This window comes from Cryptomeria japonica, chromosome 5, assembly GCF_030272615.1.
Source record: "Cryptomeria japonica chromosome 5, Sugi_1.0, whole genome shotgun sequence".
In the NCBI taxonomy this organism is placed as follows: domain Eukaryota; kingdom Viridiplantae; phylum Streptophyta; class Pinopsida; order Cupressales; family Cupressaceae; genus Cryptomeria; species Cryptomeria japonica.
The window spans coordinates 404,573,480-404,588,748 of NC_081409.1; the positions used below are offsets into that span (position 1 = coordinate 404,573,480).

Here is a 15,269-nt window from a genome sequence, read left to right on the forward strand (position 1 = left end):
ATGCATGACTCAAGGAGATGTCAATCTAGATGTCATGAATTTAACTCTTAAATCAAAAGGTGAGTTAAGTCAGTCTAACTAAGAGGTCAACAGTTGAACTGTAACTCATTCTAACTAAGATTAAGGTGGCCATGATTGAACAAAGGTGGTAACTAACTACCATCAATCAAAGATTAATGAGGTAGCAGTGACACTTATTCCTCAAATCACAGTGAAAATTCCATTATTAGATATAAGGATAATTAAATATTCATATGTTAAGAAATTTATTAAATAGGTGCACTACCACACTTAGAGTAGAGACACATCCAAGGTGAAGTATGAATATTACATCAATAAAACTTATATAATCCATATTAAAACTTATATAATCCATATTAGAATTACTCTTCAAATGTCAAAACCAACTAAAATACATGATAAACCTAAAAGTTTGAAAAAACAAACACTTCAAACTTTGTTTTGTAATCTAAGATGTGGTTGACTTTGAGATATAAGAAATACACCTTTATGAAGCTATGCACATTAGGTGTTTTTTGTCCTTTGAAAAAAATAAATGTCATGATCTATATAGCAAGCGAATTTTTTTTGGACTATTACTATTTGCATGCATTTTGTTCCATCAAATTTGGCCTCATGCATTTACTGCAATTAAGACAGTGCACAAAGGGAACGAAGTGTTCCAACGATGGAATTGATTTGGTCCGCTGAGTATTTGGTACCAGCTAATGGTAAGTGTTTTGGAGCCTCGGCACGGTCAAAGTAGAATTGTCCTTGTTTTAGTTTATCCTTAGGCTGCAAAGCTAACCAAACTACAGTGTCTGCACCCTCTTCAGCAGTACGGAGCTTTCCTCTAAATCTGCAACAGCCCTAAAAGATGTCAGTTATGCAAACGATGAAAACATCCTAAAACAATGACGGATCCCTTGTGAGCTCAAGTGTGTAAAATTGATCATGATTTCCTTACCTATTTGAAAAATCGGGTAAACTCTTGTCAACACCAGGTGTGGATGCCCACCCTGGATGCATTGAGTAAAAACCAATGCCTCTATCCCCGTAAAGCTCAGCCCATTTTTCTGCCAATGCCACCTACACAGGAATCAAGAAGCCTTAGAATGACCAATGACCATTGTCAAGATAGAAAATGACATCTACGTAACGATGAAATTTCATTTTTGCATCAAAGTAGCCTAAACTGAAAAGATAAATTAATCAGCATGGAAACTAACTTAATTCTATTTGCAAACATTCAAGCTCAATGTGTAGTAAAAATATTTACTACACATCCCAATTATTTGGAATGTACAAAATGTAGATTGACTACGACGTCCTGACTAGAATCAAGCTACTTGCACCTAAAAACCTCGACTTCATGATAACAAGACTACCCTTATAAAGGTCATCAATACAAGAAACACGGTAAAATTGAATTCCAGCGAGATATTACAGAAAGCAGTACCAAGAAATTTTTTATGTTGCAAGCCTTCCTATTATATTATAAAGATAGTTCTGATCCTAGATAACTGTTACCTAGCAGAACCAAGTGACACCTACTACAAGTCACAAGTCAATGAAGTAGAAATGGCACGTGAAATATTAAGCTATTTGCAATCCCTACAATGGATGATAAGATAAGAATTACTAAACACAAATATCATAGAACAAGTCGCCAAGGACAAAATAATAAACCACATAACGTGCACTATTATTCACTTTTTCACTTGAGCGGTAAAAAATAGCTTGATCGTATCTATTATGCAATTCAAGACACAAATATTACAGATCGAATATTATAGATCAAGACTCCTAAGACAAAATAATAAGCCATATATTACCTTCTAGACACAAATATCACTTATTCACTAGACACATATATTACAGATCAAGGCTCCTAAGACAAAATAATAAGCCATATAACGTGCACTACTATTGTTTGTTGCCAGGCATTTCTTCTAATATTGTCTTCCCAAAAGTTGGCTCATATAATTTGAAGTGTATAAGTTTTGAAGATCTACGTTTTCAAGATGCTGCATTGATCTCATAAAGGGGAAGAACAGTTTAGTTGACTAGTAAGAAATGGCTTGATATTATCTAGAAAAATTTAAAATGTCAATCTCTTAAATTGCCCTTGATAATTAATAGATATGAAATGAATGCCCAGGCAGAATGAGCAGTAGGGCAATTGAATAAACTGCCACTAGCCAAGACCACTGAGTTTTAGTAATCTAGAGTGCATTGGTTGGTGAGCAATTTCCTGGCTGGTCTCATTATAATGAGATCAATAGTGTGGAAAGACTTGATCTTTAATGCAAGAAAGATTTATAATTATTCCTCTAGTTCGCAAGAGGCCTCAGGAATTAAAAGGAGCTGATATATGTGCAGAGCACGTCATTCTCTTTTGGGATCAACAAAGATTAGAGGTTTATGAACAAAAGTGTTGGGCTACATCTGGTCTTCATCAAATGGTTTGAGACTTGAGTGACTGTTTTTGTAGTTCTTCAGATTTCATCAAGGCAGTTTGTTGATTTCTTCAATTGCCAACAATGTTTCTAGATGTAGTGTGGGTTCCTTAGGCTTTAAGAGGGCAGCATTTTCTGGAATAGGATGTACTGCCACATTTGAGCACAGTTTGTTTTGGAGATTTGAAACCGTATTACCATATTTTGAAATATGACCTTTATTTTGAACAAGTGTTGACTATTTTCTAATCTGAGTTGTAACTCAGGTATCGATATGTGTGGAGAACGAGTATGATTATCTAATCATCTTTGTAAATGAAGGGAAGTGGCCAGTATACACTAATGATAAAATAATTGTGAATTAAATTATCTGCGAAGTGGTTTGAGAACATAGCCAAGAGCTGAAGCATAAATCTTATTGACCAAATAATAACAAGTACTGCTAAAAGCATGACGAGTATTTTAAATGATTTAGAGCTTACAATAATATGCCATTACAAAATAAACTAGTAAAGTGACCATGCTAAAGAAAGATAACAGAATTTTACAACCTAAGAGACTTGCACTGAAAGCATGGTTGTGAAGACTAACCACTACTAAGCCTGAAGGATGCTCAATGTAATATGCACACCTGATTTATTTTTTTGCTGTTTGTTTAAGGCCACAACATGCATTTATGCAGAATCTATTTGCTGATATGAAATCTGTTATAATTTGCTTGCATGTTTTGCCCAATGATCATCAACGACATATAATGATTATGCTATGAGATTAATGAAATCAGTGGTTCTGATATTCATATAATTTTCTGATATTAAGTTTCTTTAGAAAATCAAGAGTTCCACTGTCCATTAAATTCATTTGATATTGAAACACTCTAGATATCATCTTTAATACAACTTGCCTTTAAAGGATCCAAACTACAGTTATATTTCATATACAAACCCCACACAGTCATCTGATGTTACAAAATGAAATGTTTGCAGACATCCAAATGATAAAACATAATAACAAAGATGAAAGGAGACAACTCAAGCCCTAACATATCTGCTGCAGCAGAGTCTAAAGGTTATCAGTCATCATCAGCAATGAAATTAGGAACAATTCTTCAGATTTGCAGCTTCCAAGTGCAGTGTTAAGGTTCAATATGCAGCTCCATCACCAAGGGTATAGCCACAGTTTGCTCGGACCTTCAAAATGGCACTTCACAGCAAGCACAAGCCATTTTAATGACTGAAATATATACTCAAAACTTCTGAACATGAAATGAAGAGCTGGATAACGGGCGATTTAGTAAAAATATTCAAAACTTCAACTTTTTAACACCCAAAACACCAACCAAGGCCTACCATCAAACAAGAAAGACTGAATACTACCAATGGAGATATTTTCAACCATCAAAACGCCCTAAATATGATCTCAGATCCCATACTTGCCAATGGTAACCTGGGCAGCATGCATAAATAGTATGGCTCCTCTTAATAAATCAATCTCAGCTGCAACCCCACCTTTAAAGGTCCCAAACTGATCGCCCAAAGATGAGGAAGAGACTCAAACAACACCTAGAATTATTTACCTAACCCTTCAATCAAGGCAACCAATAAGGAGAGGTGCAGCTAGGTAATGGGGCTGTATGGCCAATTATAAACCTGCAATTTCATTCACCATAAAACTCCTCCAAAACCTCTGGAAACACTCCTAAACAGAAGACAAACTTGCAGATCAAAAATACCTTTAAAGATCTTTTCCAAAACCCTGAATCACCAAAACTCTACGAAAATCAATGTATTTTCTAAATGAAAATACCAAATCCAGATAGGGTGGATCTCTCACCACTGAAACCAGTCAAGTTGCAAACGTTTTTCTCCTTAACAATCCCCAGAAGAACTTCCAGAGTTCATTTCAACAGCATCTCGATATGTGTGCAAACTCTGAATGAGAGCCTAAATCCCAATCTATAGACTTGGGAGGGAGAAATTAGGGAAAAGTCAAATATTCAAATATATTATTCCCTTGAAAAAGGCCTGCATATAACTTTTAGAAACAACTTATGTCTCCCATAGCCTAGGCATCCCAATTGGAGACACTATTCGAAATATTAATTCACTTAAGTTAAATATTAAAAAGTCACTTTTAAAACACTTAGGTGAAAAGATTAAAATAATTTCCATCACCTTACAGAAACTCGCCAAGACAGTGGAAACAGAGAATTGAACATGCCAAAAACAATTGAAGCTCAAAGATGATAATTGATGTCAACACAAGCACGTACCATAAATAGTAGTGGTCTCTGATAACCAAAGAAAAGAAACCCCAAAACACCCAGAAAGATCGGTGTCCTGCAAACACTTACTATACATAGCAGTGTTCTCAGACGACCAAAGAGAACAAACCCAAAAAACCTAGAAAGATCAGTGCCATGCAAGCACTTACTATAAATAGCTATGTTCTCAAAGGACCAAAGAGAACAAACCCAAAAAACCCAGAAAGATCGGTGTCAGACGAGCTCTTACTATAAATAACAACTATTGTCGAAACCCATTGAGATTGAGAACCGAGCTCACCAAGAACATTGGAACTCTTCTAGCACATCAAAAAACCTTGAAAACCAAGGAAATTTGAAGATGGGTCTCCGACCTTTTTAGGCACATCATGGTTTCTAGGACATTTCGGGGACAAAGGAGAACCTAGGGAATGTTCCCTAGCTATCCCCAAAATACAAAAACGATCGGAAACATCCCTAAAATGGGGGGGGATGTAGCAGGAGATTGGAGGAAATGGCTAGTTCCCTTCAAAAAGTCACATTTTTAAAATAAATAAACACTCTGAAATAAAAAAAAACATTTTAATTTTCTTTCTTTGTGGGCCCCCATCCCCAACTCACCCTACATGAGGATTTTAATCGTTCAAATCTATTGTTCATGGTTAGCTATGATGTGTATATGAGGGTTCCATATTTATATCAACAATTATTACTTAGATTTGTTGTTATATTAATCATATTTTCCTTATATAAAAATATCTAAGTTTATATTGGCTACACAAATAATTCAGATCAGCTATCTGTTGTGACCTATTTCACACATCACCCCATTGCAAATGGGGACCCCCAGTAGTTTTCTTTTTAGGGTTTTGTCTTAGCTTTGCAATTTCATAATTCTCTATTTTTGAGAGTTTAGAGTTAGAATTTTTGAGAAATCATCTGAGTCAAATAGAGAAATCATGCCCCAATCAGTGTCTGAACATCACCAAAGAACTCAGAAGGCCCGAAGGACGAAGATCACAATTGCTTAGGGTCAAATCTAACACCTTCCTATTTTTTAGGAATTATGTTTTTTGCTTTTTTTTGCTTTTTTGATTTTTGGCACTTTGGGACCAATCCAAGAAGCAGCGTTTTTGGCTTGCTTTTTGCTTTTTTCTGCTTTTTTGAAAGTAGACTAGGGTTAGATCCCTCAGGTCATGGCATTAGTGTTCATGTATTCAGAATCAAAAATTTGTGCCTCCAAGTGTAAAAAGCAAGGTAAAATCTCCAAATGGGGTTTTGTTCCAGATGTTCCAGGTAAGGTCATGGTTGAGCAAGAGAGTCCACTAAGGATCTTTGCCAGGGATGAGTTCGAATGAAGATGGTTTGGAAGGTGAAGATGGCATGAAAATAGAATATTGTCCAGCCAACCTTAAAGTTTGGCCAAGGTAAATATGGCCGGCCAAACATAAAGTCCGCCATGCCAATGGCAAGGCAAGGTTGAAGTTCGCCTAGCAAGGTAAAGACAACATTCAAGCAAGGTTAAACTCCGCCCAAGAATGTTCCAATCAGCAGCAAAGTCTGCCTAAGCACTTGAGGGGACATGGCAAATGAACCAATGAAGTCCGCCCTAGATGAAGATGGGCAAACAAGTCTTGAAGTCCGCCCAGCTATGGCAAGACATCTCTAAAGTTCGCCCAGCATATGAAGAACCTATGACAAGCCAACCTTCAAGTCCGCCATACCTAAGGTAAGGTCAAGTCCACCAAGGAAAAAAGAAGATGGCTGACCAAAGGCAAAGTCCGCCCAGCACTTGGAAGAGCATGGCATGAAAAAGTTGAAGTCCGCCACGAAGTGGCAAGCAAAGCATGAAGTCCGCCCTCCTAAGCAAACAATATCCAATGACCTATGAAGTCCACCTAGCACAAGAGAAGAAAGTCCAAGGCATAGCAAAGTCTGACCTAGGCATAAATGGACAATGTCCAAGGTGTTATGAAGTTCGCCTAGGAAGTATGTGAAGATGGTTAGACAAGGTTAAAAGATGACCTAAGGCTCATGAAGTTCGCCATGGCATTGGCTTAGACAAGGTGAAGTTCGCCAAGTAGAAAAAAAAGCAATGTTCAAATGAAGTTCGCCATGCCACCAATGGCAAATGGCTTGGAAAATAAGAAGTTCGCCTAGAACAAATTGGCAAAATGATGTGCCAAGTCTGCCAAAACATGGGAAAGTGTTTCAAGCATATGGATAAATTCACCATATGTTAATGTTTACATCAGATTTGAATATAGGATCTTTTAAATCTTATTAATGCAATTTCCACTTCTTATATCAATATAAGGATTCCTTTGTATATCAATTAATTTAACATGAACTGCTGTACAATGATCAATTAAAAATGATATTTATCTTATTGCAATTTTACATGAAAATAGAATCAATTAATATATTAAACTTCCAACAGCAAATGGCCTGCAATATTCTGGGAGGCAGTCGATATTGTTTCTGCACTGTAATTATTTTGTACATCCACAATACAATTGTTTCCCTCCTTATATAAGGAGAGAGACATGCCTTCGTAGAGGCATGCCTCTACGTTGATCATGTCCATGTAGAGTGGAGACATGTCTCTCGGCCGTGTAAGAACACGCCGATACGTAATGTAATGCAATCGATAATTATTGGTAACCAATTTGCATTTGTTACATTGTTAATATGATTTGCTAAACACACATAATCTGATCAATAGTAAATATCGATAAGCATATGATTAAATGTTATTTGATATAATCAAATTAATTATGTGTATATTTAATACATTATTAAATATATACATATGATTAATTCATAATCATATTTCAAGATTAATATTTAAGCAAGAATCTTATTAAATACATAATGCAAATAATGGATTAATACTTGTAGAGGATGGATATCAAATGCTTAAGGCCAATAGGCCAATTAAGCATTTGATTTCATCGATTAGAATTATCTGACTGAAGCTACAAAACATTAACACTTCCTCTTAGCCAGGGAGGATTAATTCTATCCCGAACATAGTAGATCCAATAATATCACCTCACCGTGATATCTAAGAGATATGGCATGTACACAAATATCAAGTCACATGATATTTGCCATGACTCTCATAAATATATATATATCCATAGGCTATGATATGTGCATTGGCATCACGTCACATGATACCTATCATAGGGATATAAATCATGGCATATCCATGAATATTACGTCACATCATATCCACCATGATTATCTCAACTATTATGGTTATCCATTGATATCAAGTCTCATGATACCCACCATAATATCTACAAAGATGCTAACTATCATGACATGTTCATAGATATCAAGTCTCATGATATCTGTAATGGACACCCCGGAATGCCCAAAAACCATACCAACTGCTAGGAATTTTATCAAACAGTTTGCATCCAACTCTTTATTTCTTCGTTTAATGTTTTAAATTCCCTTATGGCTCCAGAAATGAAATGTTGGTTTGTTTTACATGGAATTGAAATCACAGAATATGAACAAGAATGAAACTACAATAATATGCAACTGGAAATTGAACTACTGCTGATATGATATTATTTTCAGAATTAATCAAATACATAGCAGATTTTTTCAACTCACTAAATACTCCAGCAATAATGCTCCATCAAATGTTTTCCAATCTTGCTGCTACAATGACATGAATAGTGCTGCGTGAATAGTGTCACGTGAATAGTGCCGCGTGAATAGTGCCGCATGAATAGTGCCCGCGTGAATAGTACCACGTGAATAGTGCCCGCGTGAATAGTGTTGCGGCCCGTAGCTGGAAATACACCCAAATAGTGTTGCTGCCTGTAGCTGGAAATGCACCCAATCTGCCTGTTAATGAAGCTGAAAGCAATGGATTCCAAAGGCCAAACCCCACCGGAATGATGTCTAGAATGTCACACGAGAGGATAGACGTCCTCTAATGCCAAGAAAGGATCTGCAACTCACACATCAATTTCTTCTCAAATTCAACATGCTCAATGAAGCTACAAAAGCTTCCTTTTATTCTTTCTCCAAGGGTCGACCCAACTCACTTAAGCAATGTGGGATATAACATGTGCAATATAAAACATATTAACATATTCACTTATGTCTCCCTTGGATGCCCCTTTGATTTGCACACATCCCCATAAAATAAATATTAAAGTAACACTTTAATATTTTACAATTAAATTAAATGTTACTTTAATAACACTTCAGGCATTAAAATATACTAGCCATCGGACTCCGAATAGCACGACTGATAACTCGTCGGAAAGCTCTCGCCAAGGAGTATCGAATCCAATCACCAAAACTAGCCTCCGTTGTGTCCTGTTGACTTAATAAAAATAGTAAGTATGCCTGAAACCAAAGAAACGAGACTCGGACTCGGCTCGGACTCGGCAAGGCCAACTCGGACTCGGACTCGGGACTCGGCGTCAGACTCGGCTCCAGACTCGTCTGGACTCGGGATAGTGAAAAACTCAAGAAATTTAGAGATTTTTAAATATTTAAAACTTGTTTCAGACACCCTTTATTGAATACACCTTAAAGACACAATAACATCATCAAACTCGGTTCATTTGATTACATACACAAGTATACATCAATCACATAAGCATAAACGCAAATTGTAGCTGAAGAAAATAACAAACATAGATATATAAATATTGTCAAATGTATACAATATTACAAAACTCATGGAATAAAAAATCCATGTCATCATATGATCATCATCAAATGTTTCATACAAATACCAAAGGTAAATACAACTACAAGTCTATGGCTCAGAGGAGCCTGCACCCTCCGGCTCCAGCCCCCTGCGAAGGTGTCTAAGGTAGGTCCTGGATGATTCGACTGCCATAGCCGCTCCCCGTGACACCATGCCATGCTCACCAACATCAGGAACATCCGTGTCACTATCTGCCTCTGAATCTCCTGTCTGTGCTCGTGCTCTCCGCTCCTCCTCTGCCATGGCTACAGTCTCAACCTCTATATCTACCTGGTTGATCCAATCAATGTCAGACTCGTAGGTTAAATTTTCTCTACTTCTATCGATGCAGTTTCCCCCATATTTTTCGACGGGGGTTTGGGGGCAGCACCCCCAAGGTGGGGTCAAGGGGCAGCGCCCCTTGTGCGCTCCCTGTCGCGATACAGGGCGAGGTCGAGGGGCAGCGCCCCGCGAGGCCAAAAAAACTTATTACAAGTCTGAATTAGGGTTTCTTTGAGAGTCTTCCTTAGGGCCTGGTTTTGCTCTTGTTGCTAATTGGGTCTTGCTTGGTGAGTGAGTATCATTCTTGAAGGTCCAAGCTAGGTCAAGTTGGTGAGTGATAAAGTCTGGAATGTCATCCTGATCTTCAAATGCCCTGAAATTTGGCTAAGTCTGGAATGTCCTGATCCTGAAATTTGACTAAGTCTGGAAAATTGAAGAATCCTCCAAAAACTGGATTTTGCAATATAACTCCTTGAGGCCCGAAACCACTCTCAAACATCCTGACAGTATATATGGAATATAACTTAAAGTATAAGTTTATATCTGTCTTTCTTATACTTAAATGTTATATTCCATAAAATAATCCTGACGGAGAGACCAAAATGTCAAATTTCGCCCTTTCAAAAAAACTTATTACTTTTTAAAAAAACTTTTTAAAATGTTTTTTTTTTGTCATTTTATTAACCTAGCCAGTAGCCGAGTCTAGGGCTCAGGACTCGCCGAGTCTGGCGATTTTGAGCCAAAATCGCCAACTCGGCGAGTCTGGCGAGTTTACTCTCCAGACTCGGCCGAGTCCGAGTCCGAGCCCCTGGGACTCGTTTGGCTTGACTCGGACTCGGACTCGCCGAGTTTGGGCGATTTCAGGCGAGTCTCGTTTCTCTGCCTGAAACTAAGTAAATCAACTCCCTTTTGGCCTGAACTGGAAATGACTAGGCCAAAACACTCCAGGATCCCTTTAAACCCTTCGTTAGCCCTCGGGACCATGTAGAGCTAGGCTAACACACATATGCTTGGTCAACTGCTAAAGTGGGGACATTACAATATCCAGCATGATAGTGATGTTAAATATTGCAAAGTCGTCACTTTACAATATCAACCATATACAAGTGTTCATTTTGAAAAATCGTCATCTTTCAAAAATGTTCACAGGGCTCAAGCAGTCATGGAGTCTCACACATGACAAAGGGTTTACACATTAAACACCTTTTAGTACAACAAAATTTAAATAATTTAGATTTTATTCTCAAATTAACTTATATTTCCAACCATACCAAGTTTATCCCGGAAGTGCTCAACGTTTGTCTTGGATAGAGGTTTGGTGAGAATGTCTGCAGTCTGTTCACCTGTACTAACATACTTCAGCTGAATCACATTCCTTTCAACCATGTCTCTAACATAGTGATAAGGAATCTCAATGTGTTTAGACCTGTCATGAAACACTGGATTTACTAAAAGCTTTATACAACTCTGGTTGTCGCAATGGATGATAGTAGGATTCAAAGGTTGTCCAAACAACCTGTTGATGTGTATTTTATACACAATCATACACAGAATAAAATACCAATAGGTATCTTATCCTCTCTTGAGAAAATAGTCTCTAACTGCTGAAGATCTGCAAAAAGGATCAGTTAGGTGGACTCCAAGGTTCTTTTAGTGGGGTCTCCACGTGTGGACAAGCTTTTTTAGTGGTATGATGTGATTTGCTGTTTCCTCCAAGGGGTCTTACGTATTCAAAGCGTGAAGATTTTACTAAACTAAAAGGAACTTTCAAAAAAAAGCAAAAGATAGGGTTTAAGAGGTCTAATCTAGCCTAACCCTATGAATGACTTAGCATGGACGAGATTTGGCAAGACTCAACCAACTTCAATTTTGCCATAAGATAACAACTCAATTGAAATTAGTGCGATCTTCTAAGGTAATATAATGATGTTCAATGCATCAAAGACCAAGGACACTACTATGAAGGTACATATCCAAGACACAATGATAATTGAAGATTAAGGACTCAAAGTGTTCTCCAGTCGACCACGCAAGGCGTTCCTACAATCAGCAAGAAGCTAGTGGTTTGGATTGCGAATCCTACCAAATATCAAATCTCACACTTAGTCTTTCAAATTAACAATCTACTTCGATTGAGCATGATTCAAGTATGCCAAACAACCATGAAGATAACTCAAGAAATTTGCAACAAAACACCATAACTTCAATATTTTATTGATTTCCAAGTCATCATGTACAACAATTGCTTGAATTTCTCTCTTCAAGACTCAATCTTGCTACAAAAATAAAATTGCTTCTAACTCTAATCTCTCTTACATCAACTATTGACTCTTACTCTATTGACTATTACCTGACTATTACCAAATGAAATGAAAAATGGGGGTATAAGTAGCATCCCCTGTTACAATGAAAGGTCCAGATTGAAAACAAATCAATGGACAAGATCATGACACCTAAACCCTAATTAGGGTTTGTTACAAATGACCTCCTTTTTACTGCACAATATTAAATACATAGCCAAATATTAAATTCGGCACAAAAACCTAGGAGGTATCAACCAATGAGAAATAAGATGTCATGTCATCTGTAACAACCTTTCATCTAGAATCTTATTCCCTTTCCAATTCTCTTTCTTAGCATATGCAATAAATTTTGTCACGATTCCTTCGATTTCTGTGATTGGAATCTCGGGAAGATTCTTGATACTCTCTTCTAAGTGGATAACCTGATCGAATGCATCTAGAAGAGCTGCGTCCCAAGTAGGTTCAAGTTCCTTCGTTCTATCAATCAGGAGCATGGTGGCATACATCTGATCATACTGCTCATCTGTAGCATCTGCGTCCTTGCGAAAGATGATCTTGATTCTATCCTCAAATTCTTGCATATCCACATCTGTCTCGACCTCGATCCTTCTGCCAAGAATGGTATGAAGTACCTCAAATACTCTGTCCTGGATCGGATTGATCACCTCCTCAACTTGGCCACATCTAACACTGATGTCCTCGAAGAGAACACTCTTTATATGGAGTAAGGTTGACCACTGAAACAAACTGTGAGAATCACCTTCTAAGATCCTCTCCTACGCTAAAATTCTTCTGGATGTGTGTCTTATAACTTTCAAGACAGGGATGGTAACGTCCTTGGTATGGGCAAATGCAGCTACTGTTACCATCAATCTCTGGATTATCTCAAGAACTTGGATAGCCTGATGAGTGATCTTCGACATCCTTGTAACAAACTCTATGGCCACTGTATGAGATCTATCCATCCAACTACATGTACGCTGGACCAGGTTCCTGAATCTCTCTGCTTCATTGATTGATTGAAGGGGCAATGCTTGCACTGGTGATCTAACTGGATCCTGACGTCCCAAAGGTTCATTGATGTGACTGAAATATGTCCTCCATGCACCTCTCTCTCTCTCAAGCTTTCTATTCTTTTCCACTTCTTCTCTAAGTTTGTCTTTCAATGCTTCAAATGTGTCGGTAGCATCATCCATTGTCTGCTCTGCTGTGGATGGTCCTAACTCAATAGTCTGTATATGATAGTCCTCTGCTAGGATCTCACCCTCATATTTATCTGCTGCCGGTGTAGCTATCTGCAGTTTTCTGGATCCAGTCTCATCTCGAATCATCTTGGACATCTTTGTAGCCTTCTTCTTTTCTGTTATCACATGTGAACGTCCAACAAGGCTCTCTAAATCAATTGCATTGTCCTCGTCCTCTACGACGATCACCCTAGTTAATCTTTCCTTCAACCAATCTGGGATATTCGATCTTGTCTCTTGAACTTGAATTTCTTTATGTACTATTTCTTCTTGTCTGGGAGGAGATGTTATTTCATTATCTTCTTCTAAATCATAGTCTTGGAGAGATCCATCGGATGAAACATGCTGTGTCTGTCCTTCCTCCTGCCTATCATTCTGTACCATAGACTCCATGGACTCTTCCACTCGAATTGTTCTATTCTCTGGTCTAGAAGAAGTACCTGGTGCTTGATCTTTGTTGGCCCCTTGCTTTTTCTTGGAAGGCTCTTTCTTTTCTGATCTTTCCTTTCTCTTCGAACCTCTCGGATGGAGATTGCCCTCACTGGCACATCGAAGGTTACCTTCACCTGAATTCCTAGGATTAAGATTGCCTTCACTCACGCTTGCTCCACCTTCGGCTGGTTTCTCTTCCAAAGTAAAAGACATAGCTATGCCTTGTTCTCTCAACTTCTGATGCTGAACGTCTACCCATCTGCGAGTACAAGACAAGACTGGTGCCATCAAAGCATCTAAATCCACGGCCTCGGGCTCATTCCAATCCAACCTTATTGTTTTGCTTTCTCTATCATAGGAAGACTGGATGTGCCTGCCATTGTCCTGAGCTTGGTCGGCCACTCTGTAAATCCTGCATTTCCTGATGAAATCCAAAGGCAATCTAGAATGTATCTTTCGTTTCACTTCAAGATCATCTAGGAGGTTCATCATAAAATCTTCAATTTGGTGCTCATGTCTAAATCTTCTACCGACCGTCTCCTCTAAATGTCCATGCGGATCAAAGCTCTCTCTCCAAGCAAAAGATGAAAAAGAATACAAGGCTAACTCCTCCTCTGCGTCATCCATGGCTAAGACATTAGGACATACCTCAACTGAATTACCCAAAATAATAGGTACCTGGACTCCATTCTGATGTCTGTGTCTGAATGCCTTCACATATGCTGCCAACTGCCTTGTTACTTCAAGTAACACAATTCTGTCTGTCGGGTACCTCGGCAACATGTATGGAGGTAAAGGACATCCATGCACTCTAATGTAAGTGAACTTGGGAAACTGAATGAACCAAGCACCGTACCTCTTGATGAACTCCTGGGCATCCTGAGATAATCTGTTGTGAATTCCACCTTGCAACGTCCTTGTGATGTTCATCGTGAAAGTATCATTGACTAACTTGTAGTTCTTCCCTGGCGGATGATGCAAGTAAGTATAGGATTCACAAGCTCTGACCTCGCCGGGTCCTCTTCCAATCACTCCTCTGTGAGGTAGTCCTGCGTACTCAACACTCCTGATCAAAGCATAGATGACGTATGAACTCATGTGGAAGGACTTAGTAGCCCTGAGTCTCCTCAACTGTACGTCTAAGCAATGGCTAATTATCCTAGCCCAATGTATTGTACCCTTTCCTTGAACAATCACCTGGATGAAGTAGAACATCCACTTCTCAAAATAGAAGGCATGAGGTGCTCTTGTAACTCTGTTGAGCATGGTAATCAAATCTCTGTACTCCTCCTGGAAATCAATCCTGTGCGGTGTGTTCGGTACCTTGCTTAGACGGGGACGACTCTTAAGTAGCCAGTTCTTATTGATTATGCTTAGGCAAGCATCTGGATCATCATCGTACACTGATCTGGCTCCTTCAATGCTCTTGTATATCATGTCCCTGTGCTCTGGAAGATGGAAGGCTTCACTTATGGCTTCCTCTGAAAGGTACGCCAAAGTGTTTCCCTCATTGGACACAATTGTCCTGGACTGTGGATTGTAGTGACGGGCACACTCGAT

General features: G+C 38.4%; 1 protein-coding gene across 1 annotated transcript in view; it reads right to left on the reverse strand.

Annotated features, from left to right (window-relative positions):
* Window positions 1-314: 314 nt before the first annotated feature.
* LOC131076481 (uncharacterized) overlaps window positions 315-15,269 on the reverse strand; it is a 126,896-nt gene continuing 111,941 nt past the window's right edge. The window contains exons 9-10 of the mRNA XM_058013691.2: window positions 968-1,089; window positions 315-859 (exon numbers count right to left, since the gene is read on the reverse strand). Coding sequence (XP_057869674.2) covers window positions 652-859; window positions 968-1,089 — 330 coding nt within the window. The 3' untranslated portion in view covers window positions 315-651. The remainder of the gene's footprint in view (window positions 860-967; window positions 1,090-15,269) is intronic.